At 38.7% G+C, this 21,544-nt stretch overlaps 1 protein-coding gene across 28 annotated transcripts in view; it reads left to right on the forward strand.

Annotated features, from left to right (window-relative positions):
- The window catches only part of DTNA (dystrobrevin alpha), a 352,302-nt gene that overhangs the window by 212,985 nt on the left and 117,773 nt on the right, over positions 1–21,544 (forward strand). For all 28 annotated transcript variants that reach the window (XM_077900428.1, XM_077900430.1, XM_077900431.1 and 25 more), the window contains one exon: positions 15,321–15,388. In XM_077900428.1, the coding sequence (XP_077756554.1) occupies positions 15,322–15,388 (67 nt within the window). In that variant the 5' untranslated portion in view covers position 15,321. The remainder of the gene's footprint in view (positions 1–15,320; positions 15,389–21,544) is intronic.

The raw sequence follows: 21,544 nt of genomic DNA on the forward strand, positions 1-21,544 counted from the left end.
TGCTGTGCAGTGAGTGAACAGAGTGACATGTGTCAACAGTGAACCTAGGAGCCCAATTGCTTGGACCTGCAAAGACATTTTAAGGATTTGGATTTTAAATTAAAGGCAGTGGGAAGCCCAACCTGCATTTACGTGCTGGTCGTCAGAATGCATCTTAGTTGACTATGGAGGCCATTAGATAAAAAAGGCATGGCTCCTAAATAAGCTCATATAATCACAACCTGCCATAATAAAGCATGACATCCAAACCAAGAAAGGCAGCCACAGTACAGCCTCCACTAGTGAGACTACCCCAGGGACTCCAGAAATTAAACAATGTAGTATGTCTATTTGTTTTAAAACAAAGGTGTCTGTATTGGTTGTTTGCCCCTCACATGGTTTACTAACAATCCAGATTGCTGAGTAAACTAAGCCAAGCCTGGACACCTTGACCTCTTCATTCCCTCCTTCTACCTGCTGTCCCTGACCTGATGCACCCCTTCCTTCTACTCTTAGGAGTCTACTGTGTCTGTAAGAGGAGAGTATTTGACAGTAAGAAACGATCTAATTGTAATGTCTTTTTCCCACGCCCCTTCTAGCTGATGTCTCCTGCAGAGTTCACGGTCCTGGTTCTGAGAGTCAAGAGCCATGAGCACCACATTAATGGAGGATTGGCATTGAATGCTGTGCTAGAAAAAGTTGCCAAGAGCATGTTGCAAATAACTCTTGACAACTTTTGCAGAGGAAAACTGCGTAATTAGCTTAAACTTTTTAAACTAAAAAAACACCTGACTCTGATTCTGTGTAATTAGGATATAAGCAGGCACCATATTAAAAAAATAAGCACACTGGTCATACTGTAAGTGACATATTTAAAAGCTAAAAATGACCATCTTTTTTATTTTTCTTTTTGTTTGGAGGTGAGAGGGTTAGTCACTTTCTATTCTTCACCATCACAACTAGTCTTCTCCCTACACACCTCCAGAAAATATTGGCATAATCCTAAATTTGGGATGAACAAAGGCATACCAAACTTCAAAAGGCTGTCATTTCAAGGACTCACTAACTTGGCTGCTTTGCAGACTATTAATGGACCTTGGAGAACAATAACTCAAGTTTAAAGCATTTTCAGGCATATGGTTCCATAGGGCAATGACTTGCCTGCTTGAGAAGACTTCTGCAGGTCCTTATGATTATAACAACCGCTTGTGAACTCCACGGTTCTCATTCTTTACTTGCTCAGCCCCATTCCTAATACCTCATATTCATTTCTTGATAAAAGTTCTCTAGAGCATTTGACTCTAGTGGCACTGCCTCCAAGAAATAGATCGGTAAATCATAAAAGAGGAAAAGTGTCATTGACTTGTAAAGGCAGTATTACATGATTTATATACTGAAAATCATCTCTAACCAGGACCCAAGAATTTAAACTTTCTGATTTTGCTACTTCACCGTGCAGCCTTAAACTTGCCGCCTGATTTCTGAGTGTCATTGTTCTCACCAAGTGACACCACAGAATTGGGAGACAGTTATTACCGACATATTACAAATAGGAAAATAATGACAAGGAGCTTCTTGATCTGGTTCCTTTATTTACAAACCATTTTTTTTCTGGCCCCTGAAATGTTATTAAGGCTCTGTACTTTTTGAAATGCCTTGACTTGATGTTACTGTGTAAGAATGGGACTGATTCATGTTTCAAGCTCAATGAGACAACAGCTCACAGGTGGAAGGGAGCCTCACTATGTGGGCTCAAAGGATACTGTTGGTCACATATAGCTAATATCGATGTCCCAGAATCCCTTTCGACAGTTTTTTTTGGAGCTTTTAAAGAACAGTTTTTCAGTAGTTACTTCTCTCAGAACCTAATCATTTCCAGGTAGTAGTTTAGACTCATTAAGTCTTTGAAGTCACTAACGTGCTATTAAATGCATCACTACTCTGGTGCATTAAATGACAGTGAAATGGTAGGCACTAGTCTGTGTGGCCAGACTGGCAGGAAATGGCTTGAGTGCCCCTCCGCCAAAGCCTTTATTTAAAAAGGAACTGCTTGTTCAGTCTTGGATGCAGAGCTTGCCGCTTATTACCCTTTGTTATGTTCTCACAAGGTCCAGGGACACTTGTTTCCATAAATGCAGACACTGAAGCATGAATCTGGAACACTTGCTTTCAGTATTCACAGATTCACAGAGCAGACATATACTGATGCATCACAAGAATGACTTTTACAATCTCAAAAGCATATCCACAGTGACATTGATGCTATTTGGCTAAAAATGTTTTGTGCTATAGCTCTTACTTTGTATCACTGTGACTGATTCTAGTTGTGTATCCATGGAAGTAGGGGTAGTTTGAAGTATGAACACCATTGAGTCAGAGAGATGGGGTGTTTGTGCATGTGTGTGTATGTGTGTGGTCTTTTTTGTTTGTGTGTGTGTGTGTGTGTGGCCATTTACCAGTTAACATGGGGGTTTATGATTCAATAATTAACTTTGTTTTCTGGTTCTCCAGGCAGATTCATTTTCTACATAATTGTATTGTACATCACTTTGTCTTTTATATTATGGTAAAAATAACATAATAAGAAGATGTGATCTTTTAATAGAGTAAATGCATTTCATTGTGGTATAGGCTTTTGGGGATCATAAAGTTCCCAGCAGCAGGCACCTCATTTGCAGACCCTTTAGTTAGCTAGCAACTCCTATGTTTCAAAATATTATATCAATTAAAAGCAGGATGTTCTCCCATCCAGATGATTTCTGATCTGTAGTAGATCAGAGTTCTAATAATTCTTATATTGTGATAGTCAGATATGTGATCTCATATCTTAATAATCCGAAAGTATTCTTTACTAGATTTACCTCTATTAAATTTGACCATATTAATTAAGCAATCAGAGCTAATTTGGTTTGTTGATATAGATGGGATCAGAGTGTAGCCTAATTAATTCTTATCATTAAGCCACTGAGATTGAAAGAGCTTGTATCAATGATAACTTTGTGTCCAGAAATTCCACCACTAACCTTCTGGAGTGGAATATTCCTAGAGCATAGTTGATATAGCGACTCCTGTAGGACCATCTAGATTTGTTCAAGAATTACTGAGGGATAAAGCACCCAAATTTAAGTTTTTGCTTCATGATGGTGTTTAACAGATGCCAAATAAATGTTGGTCAGATGTATATGGCAATAGGATGAAGAAGCTAAAAACTTGGGAGGACAGCCAGGTAGATTGACCTGGGTATAAATTTTAGCTTTTAAAAATCTCTAACCCTCATCTCTTTTCTCATCTGTAAGATAGGAATGATAACACCTCCAGATCTGAGTATTAAATAAGATCGTAAACATTAAGCAGGAACATAGGTCTCAATAAATTAATGAATGGTATTTGGGAGCAAGCCGAGTCTAAGGATGAATAGGTTGGGCATGCAGCATGATGGTCAAGTATAGAGCTCCTGGAGAGACTTGTAAAATGCCACTCCTGGTTCTGTGGCTACCAGTATTGTGATCTTGTGGAAGTTTCTTAACTATTCAATCTGGATTAGTGTTCTATTGCTGCTATAACAAATTATCACAGATTTATGGCTTAAAACAAAACACAAGTCCAAAACGGGTCTGACTATGCTAAAATTGGGTGTTGGCAAGGTTGCTTTCCTTCTGGAAGTCCTAGAGGAGGATTCATTTCCTTGCCTTTTCCAGCTTCCAGAGGCCACCTGCATTCCTTGGTTTGTGGGCCTTACCTACATCTCCAAAGTGTGTCTTTCCTTTATAAGGACTCATAATTACATTGGGCCCATGCACATAACCCAAGATAATCTCCTTATCTCAGAGTCATTAATTTGATCACATCTGCAAAGTCCCTTTTGCTATGTGAGGTAACATATTCACAAATCTGGAGATTGGGATGTGTGCATCCTTGGGAGGCCATTATTTTGTCTACCTCTTCAGCCATGGTTTTCTCCTCTATAAAACAGGGAAGTGTAATATGACCTATCTCAGAGTTAGGATAAGAAATAAGTAGGACAATGCATGTAAAGTGCTTATAATTCAGAGCCTCCCTACACATGGGAAGCATTTCATACATGCTATCTATTATTGTTATTATTCTCTGTGAACGAATCTCATAGTCCCTTCCTGCTACATAACCCAAGCATTCATGTCTCCGCCTCAACAAAATGATCCAGAAGGCCTGCATGATTCAAGACTGAGAAAGAAGGCGCCTTCCCACCAGCTATTCTTCCCCACTAAAATTCTTGGCAACCACCAACTTAGAGCCATGGTTCTCTCAAGAAACAGAGATTTCTTCCAGTCATCCCTTAATTTCAGACAAATTCTCTTCAAAGGAAGGGACATAACGGGGAGGCTTATAACTCATAGAAACAGATCCAGTGGCAAGAAATAAGGGCTGCCTCTGTTTCTTCTCTTTCCATTCTCTACTCTTGTCATGCCAGTAAGCCCTCGTCTCAGGGAAAGGACCATGGTGTGCAGAATGCCATTGTTTACTGCCGAGGATCTTGCAGCCATAACTTCTGGCAGCTCATACACTCTGCCTGTTTCTTTTCCATGTGGCCTATTTAATTTTGGCATGTGCATGTATTAACCCCATATACTTGGCTGTGACTCTACTGAATAGCAATCATCAGAGTCCCTACAATGTCATTGCCATTTTCTGAGTTGTTTTATATTGTATCAGCCTGAGATATTTTCCACTGAGAGAATCTGAGTAGAGAAAGGAAAAAATAGCACAATATTAATTAATTTAATATTTAACTATGGGTTAGCCTCCATTCTACTTTTTAAAAAATGTTTATTTATTCATGAGAGACACGGAGAGGGAGAGAGAGGCAGAGACACAGGCAGAGGAAAAAGCAGGCTTCCATGCAAGGAGCCTGACTTCGGAGTCGATCCCGGGTCTCCAGGATCACACCCTGGACTGAAGGTGCCGCTAAACTGCTGAGCCACCCGGGCTGCCCTCCATTCTACTTTTTACTGACACGTTGCACTAGACTGAAAAGTTGTTAAGTGTAGATTCCCTTACTCCTTGTTTTGTTGTTGTTGTTGTTGTTTAAAGATTTTATTTATTTATTCATGAGAGACACAGAGAGAGAGGCAGAGCCATAGGCAGAGGGAGAAGCAAGCTCCTCACAGGCAACCTGATGTGGGACTCCATCCCAGACCCCCGGATCATGACCTGAGGCAAAGGCAGATGTTCCACCACTGAGCCACCCAGGTGCTCTTTACTCCTCATTTTAAATGAGAACAAAATAGTTTCTTTGATGATCTAGGATTCTTGAAAATTGCCCTTTGAAAATATTTGTCCTGGCATAAATACATTTTGAGAAACATACAGGAGAATTAGTAAGGAGGAAGGAAACTTAAAAATAATTTAATAGACACTCTCTTTCATCTTTTCATATCCTCCATGGACTGTGTTTGGAACCCTGTGTTCTTTTCATGCTTTGTTATTGGTTTTGAATCTGTTAAAAGATAGTAGTGGTTATATTGATATCTTCCTGCCTGCCTATCTTAGTGCCTTCCCCCCATTTGCCTTCCCATCATCTTTATCTCAAAAGACAGTTGGAGCACCTGGGTACCCGGCTCACTTGGTTAAGTGTTTGACTCTCGATTTCAGCCCAGGTCATGGTCTCAGGGTCATAATCTCAGGATCATGAAATTGAGTCCCACTTCGGGCTCCATGCTGGGCACAGAACCTGCTTAAGGTTCTCTTTCCCCCTCTCCCTTTGCTCCTCCTTCCCCACCCCCCACCAACCAAATTAGTTATACCAAGGTGAACTTTCTGATTCTCTCAGGGAAATTTGAAATTTAATATTCCCAGCTTTATTGAGGTGTAATTGACAAAACTGTAACATATGTAAAGGGTACAACATGATTTGATATACCTCTACATTTTGAAATAATTCTCCCAAGCAAGTTACTTAACCCATTCATCACCTCAAGTACCTACCTTCTTTTTTGATGGGAGAGCCTAAGATTTACTCTCATAGCAAAGCTCAAGTTTAAATTTCATTATTATTTACTACAATCACCACGCCATACATTTGATCTGCAGAACTTATTCACCATATAACATTCTTTTTTTCTTTTCCCAGCGATTCTTGCGTGGTCCTTCTTTCTCAAGTTTAAGAACTGTCTGTTTTGTTGGTCTGGGTCGTATTCCCTAATACACATAGAAATGCAGAAAGTGAATAAAGGAGCAGCGTTAAGGAAAGGAAAAGAAAGGGCAAGAAGAGGATCCAGGAAAGAGGGAATAAAATGCAAAGAGAGGTGGAGAAAGAACTTGAAGCAGAGAGTACAGAGGACCTATGTGCTTCATGACTTGTAGGTCTCTTTCCTTAGAGAAATCATGCCAGCACACAACCCCTTACCACCATCCCACCCAGCTCCGCTTGGCATCTTCTAATGCATGTCGTCAACAATGCTTTAGCCTAGTTCATGTATGTGTGTGTACGAATGTCCCACCACGCCCATCCTCGGGGGAAAAAGGAGAAGTTCCCTTGAGTCTTACTTCATACAATGCTGTTTTGGTCTTAAGAAGCCCAGTGGACTCTGTAGTCAGATGTGTCTGGTTCGAAACTCTAAATTGGTCATTTAGGCAATTACTTAATTCTTCTGAAGTCCACAGATAAATTGGTGGTGTCCACAGTAAAATGGGAATAACAATATCAACATATGCTGTTCTTTTAAGAACTGAATGAGAAAACTCCTGCATAATGCTTGGTATAGGGCAAGCTTTTTTGTAAAATGGTAATAGTTTTAAATAGCATTATGGTAGTTATTCTTTTCATCTTATTACTATTTCTTCTCCCAGAAAAAGTCTGATTTTTCTTGTCCTATTGCAGAAAACAACTTTTTTCCCTGACTGTGCCTTTTCTACCTCTCCACACAAAACACTCCTTAACCCTAAAAAATAAAAAATGGGCATTATAAAGCACACAAGCCTCCCTGGCTTATATCTCAATGCTCAATGCCATGTCCTACACTTATTCTCACTTTGTTTTTCCAAGTTCTTCTCCTGGAAGTCATATTTCCAGAAGTCTAGACAACAATTGGCCCGTGAATTAATAGCTGCCTCAGTTTTTCTTTCCCCTTAATGCATTAGAATGGGACAAGGGGGAACCTATCTCTTTCTACTACTCTTTTTAAGATCCTTCAAAACAAAGAAGAGTTAGAATCCTTTCCAGCACCAGGAGTTACACCATAAGGTCCTAAAGCACTTCGGATTTATCAGATGCAAGTTTCTGCCTGACGTGATTAAGTGTGTAGACCAAAGTGCTCTGGTTTCTACCATGTGAGGAGCCCATCACTGCCTTCTCCTTGACATCTTTCCCTTTTGTCTGGCCTTAAATGGTCTGGTCTCCATGAGCCTTCTTGCGCTCTCTCCCTGGGCAGTTGATTTGCAGATATGCCCATTGTGACTGGCCAACAGTTGGTGCTCCCTATAAAACAAATCTACCTTTGATTCTCACTAATCCTGGCCTTCTTGCCCTAAACCAGCCCACATAAGCAACTACACTTCCTTTATTTGCATATCCGTGTACATATGTAAACGTTTTGGTGGGGTGAGGGTCCTTAACCTTTTATCAAAACATTAAAAGGATCTAAATCTTAGCTCTGAACTGGACAGCATTGCACTGCTTAATCAGCTAATACATCCTGTCATTTGGAAGCCTCATTATTGAGAAACTAAAGTGAACTCAGTCACTTGAACAAAATTTGGAATTACAATCTTAAAATTTTTCAAAATATTTTACTTTTATAAATGTCTCTGTATATATATACAACATAATCCCACTATAATAAGCGGTTCTCATAAATTAAATTACAAAAATGAGGGTTGTCCTGGTGTAAGGTTAATTAAAAATAATCAGTCTTCTACTTCTGGGGGGAGAGAACTTTTCATTTATTTGTTTTCAAGTATTAGACATATAGGAAAAAGAAACAGACCTATGTTTATGAACAGTGACATCTTACACTGAATTGAGAAAGTTCCAAATGATCAGAGGGCAGCCATTTCCTAACACCTGTCCCCCAGAAGTTAAGAATTTAGCAATCCCAGTAAGAAGACAAAGAAACCTCACTCTCTAGTGTTAGGGACAACCATAGTTCCACCATGACCAAGTGCCCTATACTCATTATTCCTCTTGAGAAATATAGATACACACATATACACACACGCATACAAAACCATTGTCCCAAAGGCACATCATATTGAATAAAATGTAGTTCTCTGAAAAATCTTGGGTCCTAGTGCAGTGCTGGAAGCATCAGTATAAACAACCCCCTCCTGATAGTGATCTCACCTTAGGAGAGGTCCTTTTATTTACTATTTTTTTCTTTTTTAGGAGAAGTCCTTTTAATTGAGCTCCCAGACAGGGCTCTCTGGTCCTTCAGGGACATTCTAATAACTTCAAACCCCATGTTACAGAGTTCAAATATTCATTATCTTCCTTCCAAAAGTTTCTTTTTTACCCACGCCAAGTTGCTCCCAGCCTTGCTCTGCAATCTTTAAGCCATTACTTACTAAGAAGGAGGAGGCGAGGGTGATAGCAGTTGCTAATGGGCAGGACTCCTAGCCTTTTACCAAGCCAAATGAAAGCAAACAAAACCAAATGTCTTTTTTTTTTTTTCCAAATGTCTTTAAACATCGAGTACACTCTTACCCCAGAACAGTAGGTTCCTTCCTGACTTGACAGTACCACTAAGAGTAGTTCTTCCCAGAACAAAAATGGTTTTCTCAACTTTTTAATGGCATTTCCTCTTCCTTAAAGTTTGCCTCATTAGGTACCCAATATCATTGTATGTAAATGTTTATATTTATATTCCCCAAAGAATGAATTATCTTCTCCCTGGGCTCAAAGTACATTTTAAAGAGGGTCTTACAAACAAGAGAAACATATTACAAGGCAACGTAAGAATTCCAACCTGATGTTCTGCGAAGAGGTTCGTGGTCAAACTCAACAAGTGTTATATTTCTAACTCAAACATGGCTGTATATCAGGAGTGCCTCTGGGGCTCTTACAAACATGAATGCTCAGTTCCAACCCCAGATTCAATAGGTCCAAGTATTTGCATTTTTCCAAGGTCTTCAGGCTAGTGTGATGGGCAGCCACAGCCAAGAACTACTACAGTTGGCACTTTGGAGAGGAGATCAAAATCCCTAATAACACTGGTCATTATACTAAAATAGTGAGCTCATAGCTCTGGCCCCCCAATCACAAGATCCAAGTTCCAAGAGCAGAAGATGATACTCAAAGTAAAAGAAATCTGAAACCCATTATAGCCATTTATTTTAGTAACAGCATTTTCCTACTTGCAGGAGCTCATCTTGATAAAGGACTGAGAAGTAAAAGCAAGTGCAATTATCCTTTGCCTCAGGAAAGAGCTCTGAATACTTTTTTATTATATTGCCAAAGATGAGGCTGAGAATGTAAATCTGAGAAAGTCCTATCAGAGGCCTCTTTCATTAACAGAAATGGAAACAGGCATTTATATGCCACCAATAAATCAATTAAAGGAGGAAAGGAGCTTGAAATGGCCTTCCCTACAGTTATTAACTTGGGGGATTGCAAGGCTGGGTGATTGGTGAACCCAGCACCCTCCTGTCATCCAACGTGGAGCAAAGCAAAGGAAAATAAGGCCTGGAAACAGTCTTATCATCTAAACACAAAGAAAAAAAATAAAAAATAAAAAATAAATAAACACAAAGTCTGCAGGTCTTGAGTGTTTGCTCAAGTGGAGCAGAGGCAAAGCAGAGCCAGACGTTTTTAAAAACATTGTCGGCTTTGTGGACTTAAAACATGAGAATGTGAACCAACGTGTGACTTGGTGTGTTTCTACGTATCTGGATTTCCATCAATCCAAACGACTGGGAATCATTTCCATCTCCATGATTATTTCCAGTATAACAATGTTTTAGAATAGGAGGGTTCCGTTAGGGAGTAGCACACAAAGGACTCTCCCCTGCAGTTTGAGAGCACTGTGGACCCTTCCCCTCCATCTCCTTCTGGCCTGCCAATCACCTAGTTCTATCAACTTATTTTCATTACTAGTTGCAGGAAATCTTAATTTGTATTCAACAGTGGCAGCTGGAGGAAGATTACTAGTGATTAGAATTCATACCAGCCTAGGAATTTAAAAAGTAAAAGCCAAAAAAAAAAAAAAAAAAAAAAAAAGGATGAAATGTCTTCTCCTGCCACGAAATGTGTTTTGGGGAAACTTTTTTTTTTTTACCTGAGTCTCAAGCTCTTTGGCTGTAATTTAGGAATAATCATGTCTCTCCAAGCTCCTCACAAGGTTGTCAGGGGAAAAGCATTTTATAATCTTCAGAAAGTTATACAAATGTAAGACACCATCGGTGTAATATTTTACGTTTAAAACTTCTTATGTCATGTGGCATAGAAATGTGTGTCTAGTATGGGCGATGTTGGATTAAAGAAGTGTCATGAAGGAAGTAACTCAAGAATGTGATATTTCAATGTGAACTTGTTCTCACCATGCCAAAATACAATTCACATTTCTTCTAACACTCCGTGCCCTGTATTTGGATTTATTCTTTATTTCTTGTTGGTTCCCATACTATTCTTCTCTGTTATTTCATTTGTCCCCCATAAATGGGGGCAGAAAGCAGGAGCCCTCCTGGTCCAGTTTTGTGGCCCTCTTTTGGCCAATACTGGAAGAAGGTGACTTGAGGAACTCACTTTCTATGAAGTCATTACTGCAGCAGATTGTTTGCTCCAACGTGTGAAATGGTGTGGGAGGGCAAAGGCTGAGTTCTTCTCTTCCACCATTCTTCATGTGGACTACAGATCATGTGCCCTGACTCTTAAATCAATCCTTTAGCATAAGATATGGTATTCTTGCTCCGGAATCATGAAAGTATCTGGCAAACTGGACTCTTCCCTTAATCATGTGTGCCCATCCTCTACCCTCCTACCTACCCGATCTTTTGGAGTCATCTTGGCAAAACCTATATCTGTATACATCAGTCCCCTACTTAACCGTGGGTGGCATCCAGTCTTCTACAGGGAAGCCCTATACTGCCTAGACATGAAGAATAGACCTTCTAGATCTGATGTCTGTCCTGGCATCTCATACTTGCCCTCAGCAATACTGAACCATTCGCAGTTCCCGTATATTCTTGTTAAAGCTCCCTGGTTTTTTCATGATTACCTCTAATGCTGATTATCCTTTCTTCACCCATTTCTATCTGGAAAATTCTTGTTTGTCCTTTAAAAGTCTGTCCCAGAGTCACCTTTTGATGCCTCCTTCAGATTTACCAGAAGTAAACTACTATATTTAGTAATACATATTTTTATTATTGTATGTATTACACCAAATTACTATTATCATTTGGAATAATTTGTTTCTCCTTCTAAACCGTGAGCTTCTTAAAAGCAAGGATCATGTCTTATTCATCTTTGGATCTTGTGAAAATAGCAGAGGATCTGACAAATTATAGCTGCCTTATAAATATTTCTTAAGTAAATGAAATGGATAGATTCTCATAAATGAAAACAACACACACCGTGTATAATTCATGGGACTGAACCCTAGTAAAGGAAATGTCTTAATGGGGCTCATCACTTATTTATCACCTGTTAGTTCCTTTTGCTATTTTGACATTTATGCAATCTGGTAAATTCTGAGGTTGTAAGCATCTTGTCTACATGAGGGAGTAAAAGAAACCAGATTAGGCCTGTTGGTGAGCCACACACCTTGTGACATTAGTATTGTCACAGATGGGTTCTTTTCCCCTTCATCTCCTCCATATGACTTTGGGCAGCTGTTGTTATACTGAAATTCATGAAAAGCAGAGCTTCGTGACAATTTCAGAAGCAAAACTGCTCTCTGCAAAAACCCTCCCTCCTTCCCTACTGAAAGTTTTGCTCTTCCTTCTAAGAAGAAACTCAAGCATTATGTATCTCAAGTCCCACTGATCAGAGTTAAATTGGAATCTAAGGAGTCCACAGTGGTGCTCCTTGCCTATTTGATTCATGAGCTGACTCTGTCCATAAGTCCCTCTGTTGAATCTGTATAAACAGTAAAACTAGCATGCCTTCCTTTTTTTACCATTATGACTGTGATCAATGGGTAATAAATGCATATTCTCAATTTTATCTAATAGTGCTGCTTCCAGGAAACTTTAGGGGTAAATGCGAAATGTGTTATTTTCCTTTTATATTTGTAATTATATTTCATGCTTTCTATTATTTCACACTACTGAGTTTTTCCTTCATGATCTTCTAAGGTACACATTTTACTTAGAAGTGAGAATTAATTCCTATTATTTAACTAATGATGGTTCTTTTATGAGTTAATTAATCACGAAATGATGATGAATAGACCAAACGGTGACATCAGGGTAGTTTGCATCTATTTTAACTTCTGCTTCATAGGACAAGATTTTGCTTTAAAATGTATGGTCCTAGATTATAATAGATATAAATTAGTCTCCCTCATTTCAAATAATTAATTTCTGAAACGAGTGAGATCTGATTTGAACTCTTCTGTGAGTCAGTTTTTGGAAATATAATTGAAAGTCCATTTCATGGGAGAGCAAACTTAGCTCATACTGTTCTTTCCTCAATTTTTTTTGTTTCATTCTTTTTTTTTTTCAATAATTACTAACTGGACATATCATTGCTGATTGGATTTTGCTAGGCACTGTAAAGAACTTAAAATGTTTGAAGTTGCTGCCCTCAAAAACCTTACACAGAGACACACAAAAAGTTAACTAGAAAAGAGGTGTCACAAACAGTACCGATTGAGGGTACAGGCAGTGAGCACTGTGGGTTTGGAGGCCAGTCTTTCCTTCTCTGACATTTTCAATCAGAGCTTTCCAGCCTGCCATCCTTTGTGATTTATTTTTAACAGTTCTTTTCAACTCATTGCAACATACAGACAGATGTAGGAATGTATCACTGGTTCTTTCCCTTATCTATTGCTTCGACTCTACTTTTAAGCTCTTGAAATAAAAATTGGAAGCTGTATCCAGACTATTTTGTGAATGTCAGAGTATCATCTACCTACTTCCTCTGGAGTAAAGGCGATGTGGTTCTGTGAATCAGGAGGGGTGTGTTTTTCTCCAGATCTTTGTATTTCAACCATACCTGCACATTTAAAATCATAAAAAGAAACTTGACTACGTTCAGCAGTGAATTGTTACCAAATTAAGACACTTAATTAATAACCCTACTCTTTTCCAGTTGTTATTTAGGCCAGACTCTGGATACATCATCACCCATCGTGAATGGGAACACAGTCTTCCCTTAACTATGTAAACCAAGGCTGTCCCATGCCCTTCTTTCCCTTCCTGGCAGTAGGCAAATAATCCTTCATTCATAGAAACAACAAGTGAGGCTCTTTGACGAGAATAACTGGCATCGCATCGCTTTTCACCATCAGTATTTTCTTTTACCCTTAGGTGAGTTATTTTGTATACAGCTCCATTTTTGAGCTGTCTTCTGCAAGCTAGTTCTACTAAATTTACCCTCAGGTTGTCAATGTCTCTCACACTCACAAATCTTTCCACTTCTGTGGCTATAATTACTCCATTGTGGTTTCACAGCTTCTCTGCTTTTGTATCTCCTTGATTAGAGGGTAAGCACCTTGTGGCTAGGAACTGTGACTTCATCATTTTTGCACACCTAGAACTTACCATGGTTCCTGGAGTCTAGAAGGCACTCAATAAAGATTTTTGAGGTGACTTTTCAGCATTGAGAGAAAGGGATAGTGAGCTGTGGAGGCTCAGAGGAAAGGCACCAAACCCAGCCGATCATAGAGTTAAGGAGGATTTCCCAGGGAGATCCACCTAAACTAAGCTGAAGGGTTACTGCCAGTTAGCTAGACTCAGGGAGAGGGGAATCTGGACCATAAAGTAGCATAGACAGGGGATCCCTGGGTGGCTCAGCAGTTTAGCGCCTGCCTTCGGCCCAGGGCATGGTCCTGGAGTCCCAGGATTGAGTCCTACGTCGGGCTCCCTGCATGGAGCCTGCTTCTCCCTCTGCCTGTGTCTCTGCCTCTCTCTGTGTGTCTCTCATGAATAAGTAAATAAAATCTTTAAAAAAAAAAACAAAAAACACAAAGTAGCATAGACAGAGAACCATATTTGAGAAAGAGCAGAGTCCATCAAAAGACAGGCAGGAAGATCAGCTATGCCTTCTGTTTATCACATCTGAGAATCAAAACATGGTGGTATGTGGTATATGTGTACATGCGTGTACAAGAGAGGAAACTTTAGTTTTGTGGGGTTTTTTTTTTTTTAAGTTTAATTAGAAGCACCTGAGTGGCTCAGTGGTCGAGCATCTGCCTTCGGCTCAGGTCATGATCCCGGGGTCCTGGGATCAAGTCCCACATCAGCCACCCCCACCCCTACCCTTCCCACAGGGAGCCTGCTTCTCCCTCTGCCTATGTCTCTGCCTCTCTCTATCTGTGTCTCTCATGAATAAATAACTAAATAAAATATTTAAAATAAATAAATAAATGTTTAATTAGATATAATAAAAAATCGACTCCATCCACCTATGAAACCCTTAATATGAGCCCAAAGTCCTCTATCACTCTAAAGAACATTTTCAATAAATTTCTCATTATCTTCTTTCTCCTCAAGTCAGATTTAAATTTTTTTAATATTTTTTTATTATTTTATCTGTTGGCATTTTCACAGCACCTTTTAAATGGTTACTGCAGACAGTAGTATGGTTAAGTAGAAAGATGTGAACCTAACCACTTTGCATGAAATTATTATGTATAGAAAAACTGTTGCAGATTCCAAACACTTAAAGGTCAATATTTAGAAAATAACCTGCATCTAAACTAGGGTTTTGAGTACACAGTGACAACCTGCAGCAGAATATGGCAGAAGGCAAACTGGTCTTGGGGGTCCAAGGTTTACACCATTCACTTTACTAAGTCTCACAAGACTCTCTATCTCATCATTTGTTTAATGGAATCCATAATATCTGCTCTATGTTCTTTGTAGGTATTCCCAAAATTGAAAGAGAAACTATATATGAAATGAACCACCTAACAACAGATGGTGGATGGTTGTATTCAGTTTGGCACAAGGTCATCTGCTATTGTAATTATTTTTATGTTAGAAAATAAAAATTTTATACTCCCTCCAACAATTACAACAACATTGTGTATGAAAAAATATGTATGGCAATTTAATAGTGAAAGTAAAGCTATACTTTCTAAATACACAGTTTTAAATAGTTTGTCTATGTTTGTGGCATAACTACAGCAAGTGTGTTAACATAGAAATGGCTGTTTGCCTCATTAGCATGAGGGTAATAACATTGTAACCATTTTGCCTCCTAGAATGATTGAAGATAGTGGGAAAAGAGGAAATACCATGGCAGAAAGAAGACAGCTGTTTGCAGAGATGAGTAAGTATGGAACTTCTCAGGAACACCCTATAGTTTCCATTGAATACTCACAGAAAGACTGAAAGTATCTACTTAATCCTTATGGCATTTGTCCTTTTCCTTAAAATCCTAAATTCCTTGTATAAAATTCACATTTGGGCAATTTTGCTTCCTATTGGGTAAGAGTGAAGTTAGTCAGTGAATCATCATAATTTATTACTAGATTATATATTTTCTATGAAAGAAAAAATTTTCACAAAGCCAAGTATATATGTACACATGGGCACTTGGTAAACACTATTTAGTGTTGGCACTAATACAGTCTCCTGCATTTTAAAATCCATGTTCACGTCCCCACAATATTGCTGTCTGGCACACTCATATATGCCATATATCCGGCATTAGATATAGTTTGTGAAATGACTTTTGGACTTTATGGAGAGGGGTAGAGTCTGTCCCACAAACTTGTTTCTAAAAAGTGAAATGGAAAATAAAGTTAAAGAGTTTGGAGGTAGAGCATCTGGGTGGCTCAGTCAGTTAAGCAACAGACTCTTTGTTTCAGCTCAGGTCATGATCTTAGGTACTGGGATAGAGCACTGAGTAGGGCAGGAAGTTAGCTTGAGATTCTCTCTCTCACCCTCCCTCTGCTCCTCCCCCACACTCACAAGCATGCTCTCTCTCTAAATAAATAATTTTTTTTTTTTTAAAGAGCTTGGAAGTGACCTCTACATGAGGGAAACCAAACTAAGGTTATATTTACTCACCTCAGTGAAGAATCCATTAAATAAAGATAATTGATTTATGTAAATGCCAGATTGCTGTATAATTAATTGGTTGGTAGTGTCTCCATTACAGACTATTATTTCTTTCTTTCTTTTTAGCAAGAAAGAGAGTATGTGTAAGCAGGGGAGGTGGGGCAGAGGAGAGGCAGAGAGAAACTTAAGCAGGCTCCTCACTCAGCACAGAACCTGACACAGGGCTTGATCTCACCACCCTGAGATCATGACCTGAACCAAAATCAAGAGTTCATTGATTAACAGCTTAACCGACTAAGCCACCCTTGCATCCCACAGACCATCATTTCTTATTCATAAGGAAAAAGAATTTGACATGGTGGGGGGCACACATCTCAAATTCAGTGTTATAAAGAAAAAAGTACAATTCTCTTATTGTCTTTTTATCTCTCCTTCCTTGCATAAGGAATGAAGATGAGCAGAAGGGAGTTGTAATCCTTTCTCTCTGAGAAGGCAGTAGACAAAATTAGATTTCTACCGGAGACTGGAACTGATTTGGCAAGAATGAGGGTCGGGAGCAGATAAAGGAAAGTCCCAGATAATAAGATTCATATTTCCCTTTATCATGTCCCAGTAATCTGGAGGCACCAAGACAGCTTCAGAACTAACAAAAAGGAAAGAAAATTAAAATTGACGTGAGGAATCTCAATCATGCTTCTTGCTTTTTCCACTCTCAGAGACATGTCTAAAGTGCCTCAGAGAGTTGCAACCATGACCTTCCAATTTCCTAGGCCGTGTTTGGCCCTATATCTTCACTTGTGGCATGGCCAGCCACCTGGAATTGTGACCTTTGTTGATACATATCTATCAGAGGAAGGAACCTAGTTACCTCTGCCCATCTCAACAAAATGCAAGACCACAGATTCTTAGACTAAAAGTCAGGAGCCCCATACATCATGGGCCAGTGTTTTGTCAGGAAAAGAAAAATATATTGCTATTTAACATAACAAAGCACTAAAGTCTTGGGGGAATTTGAATTTATCATTGTTACATTAAAGATATATCAGCCAATGCACTGCACGAATTACAAAAGTGTGCTTTGTTAATGATTTTGTAAATATTTGTCCAAATGTAAGTACACTGTCCCAGTTCTTCTGCACCTGCTGTGATCCTTGGCACAGACAAATATATAAGTTGCAAATGTCTTCCGAGTTAGAGTTGTCCAAATCAAAGGATGGTTGACGTAAGTTTTATAGACACAGAAACAGAAAACCTCCACGTTTTTCAAGGGAAAGAGACATAGGAAAATTGTGCATTTGTTTCCCACTTTGTAACTTTATCTTCATAGAAACTTCTCCGGGATGTCATGCATTTATTGAATCATTTCATGAGTTCTTCTGATTAGTGTGATCAGAATAGTCAAGCAAGCCACACAAACGTGTGTCTTTCTTCCTTGGGCGTGCTAAATAATAGACTCAGATGTTGGCCCCAAAGAGGAAAGCACGTCTGACCTTAACAATGCTCTAGTGAACATCATCTCTAGATTGACACTAAGGAGGGCATGTCCACAGTAAGTGGAATTCTGCCAGATAAGACAACTGGCTGATTGCAAAAGGAAGAATTGATATTGTTAGGTAGACTGTCATACAAAAAAGAGAAGTGATCTCATTGAGAATGTGTTAAGTAGTTGAAAAACATAGAGGTTACCTCAGCAGCTCTATCAGCAGGACACCAAAAACAAAAAACAAAAAAACAAACAAACAAACAAAAAACCCAAGGAAACTATAAAGGAAGATTGACATCAGGCCTTGGAAATAAGTTCCCCCAGGATTCTGTGAGGGAGCTTAAAAAAAAAAAAAAAAAAAAGGAGGAGGAAATTATTATTATTATTTTTTTTTTTTAGGAGGAGGAAATTAAAAACCTGGTCAGCTAAGTATTTTCTAGAAACAATTTTTTTTTAAACAGCAAATGAAAGAGCCAAAGAGATCCTTTGTTTTGGCAATTACAAATGTCAAAGAAAAATTGCCTGTGAAGGGGTTAAGGCAGGGAAGACTTTATTCAAGATTATTGAATTGCAGTCAAGACCTAGTGCAAGAGAAAAGAGAGATTGGACTCAGCTCCTGTGGAAGGCAGGAGGGTTTTTAAGTACTGAGGTGAGCTACTGCAAAAATCCTGCTAATTGTCCCCTTTAGAAAGTTAGGCTTCTACCCTTCAACAGAGAATTGGAGATCTCCTTCAATGATTGCGCTTCAATAGTTTGGCTCCCATGTCCTTAAGAAAGATATTCCTGAAAAAAAATAAAAATAAATAAAAATAAAAAAAATAAAGAAAGATATTCCTGGGCTGTAAAACTGGCAAGAGGCTGGGAGATTACTTCTCAACGAGGCAGACAAAGAATTTACAATGAAAAGTTTTCTGAAGTAAAAGCTCCAAGGAAAGGAGGTTGGAAGCCTAGGGTCAGGAAGAAACCCATCTGAAATTTGGTCAGGCTGAGGGGAATGTTAAGGCATCTTGGCCTTACAAAGGCTAAAGAATATAGGACACAAAGAACAGAGAATAATAATTGATAAGAAATTTAGGCAAATTCAGGTGATTACAGCATTCATCTGCATTAAATGTCTGCTCTGAGCTCATAACCACAAGCAGCAGAAGCAAAAAGAAATGGTAAAGAAATGGAATTAAGGGTAGCAAGGACTCACAAATAAGAAAAGAAAAAAAAAAAAGACTAGCCTTATGTTAAAACAAAATAAATCACTAACTCTGTGGCCACCAACTTTGATTAAAGAAATTCTAGACAAGTTGCCCTTAACCAAAAAAATTCCCTTCAGGATAATGCCTTAATTATCCCTTTATTTAGTACCTTAGATTAAAACTGAAAGACTAGTTAAATGTAGATGTCATCCTCATCTTGGCTTTTCAGCCATCAAATAAGTTTATCAGCTTAGATAAATTTATCAGATTGTCTTTTAGCAGAATAAATTGTTTGTTCTTGGAATCAAATCACCTCTGTTTTTCTACTCTGAGAGGACATCACTCTGCCTTATATAACACTTACTTATGAACGTGTCACTCACTGTCCTGAACATCTCCTAGGGACAAACCATAGACCTTTACATTCAAATCCATTCACCTTAGGTGCTGAATAAATGTTGGTTTAAAAGTCTGCAGTGTACACGAGAAGTAGGTTTTAATCAGAGGAGAGTGATTGGAAAGCGTAAGAATATGGAATATCTGCTGAGATAAAGAAGGGCCTGAAGAGAAATCAGTGATACCCCTGGCCTCTAAGCAGAGAAGGGGCAGAAAATCAAAGAGAGGCAAACATACATACTCAACAAACACGTGAATTGCTCAAGGGCAGATAGTTCTTTAGAAAGTTAACTACAGTCCGCACATGGATAGTCCGAATGAAACCTAGAGCATGATTTTGCAATGCAAGCTGTGGCTTTTAGGAAAATCGATTACAAAAATTCAGAAAAATGCCATGAATAAGCCTGCTACCATGAGCCCACCACACACTATAGTCCATGGTGGATACAGTGATTATTTTTCACTTGCTACTTCCTTTCTCTTGCTCTTCAGCCTCTTTAAGATGTTAATACCATAGGTCACCATCCTGGAAATACTCTCCAATGTCGCCACTCTTGTCTGGTCTTTGCTTTTTTTGACCACTCTACTTCTCTTTTTTCTGTCTCTTCACACCTTCCAGACACCCTGAAGCCAGATTTTACCAAAGTTTTGTTCCTGATCAATTCTTTCCACTTATAACTTTACTTTCTCTCAAGGCTTCGCCACTATTGTTATGGCTCACAAGTTTCAAGGACTCCTTCAAAACCACATCCCATATTCTCATAAACCAGCTTATCCAGAAAAATCAGTATATAAACTCAGTGTCCCTTCTAGCCTTGGCTCCTCACTGTAAAGGTTTCTACTAATGAAGCGGCTTGAGGTGGGCTCACCATTAATTCCACTAAGTGCCCCTGAGTATATGCACAGTCTCCTCTTGGAAAGATATTCCCAGTTTTGGCTCAGTGAAGACAAATTGCTGCATTTTATATGTTTGTGAATAATCCTGGGAATGTATTCCATAGTCAGGAGTTCTATATCTGGTATATCCAACATCAACATCATCCAACTGCAACTGATATCTCCATTTGGACATCCTACAAGCACCCCAATCTCTGTAAGCCCAAAACTGAACTCTTCATTCACCCACCTATAAACCCGTTCCTCCCTATTTGTACCTTAGCCCAGTGAGGCCTCCCCATTCTCACTCAGTGTCCTAGGCAGAAATTTGAGCATTATCCTTGACCCCCAAGCCCCTTTACCTCTCTCTCTCTCTCTCTCTCTCTCTCTCTCTCACACACAGATCCAGGAAATCAGCAAGCATGGAAGAGTTCAGACACAAAGTCTGTAGGCTTTATCTTTATTCTGTAAATATGTGTTGGTACATTTGAAAAATAAATGAGACATTTAATTACCCAAATGACTGTATCAAAGGCTTTATAATAAGCTATCAAAACATGAAAGGCAAAATATACATGAATTGTGTGAAACTATTCAGAACGTAATAAAACAAAAGCTAAAAATTAGATAAGATTGGTTGGTTGGATAAATAGATGAATGAATGGAGGGAAAGAAAGATATATTTAAATATATTAAATATATTAAATATATTTATAAAATATAATGGTGTGATCGGTCAGAATTTCTTTCTTTCTTTCTTTCTTTCTTTCTTTCTTTCTTTCTTTCTTTCTTTCTTTCTTTCTTTCTTTCTTTCCTTTTTTTCTTTCTTTCCTGAGAGAGAGGAGGAGAGGGGGTAGGGGCAGAGGGAAAGGGAGAGAGAAAACCTTAAGCAGGCTCCATGCCCAGCATGGAGCCAGACACAGGGCTCCATCTTACAACTCTGAGGTCATGACCTGAGCCAAAATCAAGAGTGGGATGCTTAACTGACTGAGCCACCCAGGTGCTCCTGTAATCATTCAGAATTTCTTAACTGCATCTTTGCTTTTGTCTTTGTCACTTTCTTCCAAGCATGATATGGGTATGAGAGACTTGAGGAGGTGGTACAAGAGCATCAAGTTGCCTTAAGTGAATTAGCTTTAAATTTTTATTATGAAAAGTTTCAAATATATATAGATGTATAGAAAATAATATTCATCTCTACCCTTAATTATTTACCCCCAGCCCCCTCTGTATTTTTATGAAGGAAATCTAATATACTATTTAAATGAGTTGAATCTACATGTTTTAAAGAGTTATATCCCAGTGATCTAATACTAAAGGAAAAAAATACCATCCATTTTTTTCAGAAATAATGAAGAGGACAATACAAAAAAAAGACAAAAATAGGGAAATGCTATTCTCACTTTTTCTGCTATACCCTTTTTTTATTAAAAAGGAAGAATGGGGGATCCCTTGGTGGCTCAGTGGTTTGGCGCCACCT

The sequence above is a fragment of the Canis aureus genome, chromosome 6, assembly GCF_053574225.1.
Source record: "Canis aureus isolate CA01 chromosome 6, VMU_Caureus_v.1.0, whole genome shotgun sequence".
NCBI classification, from domain to species: domain Eukaryota; kingdom Metazoa; phylum Chordata; class Mammalia; order Carnivora; family Canidae; genus Canis; species Canis aureus.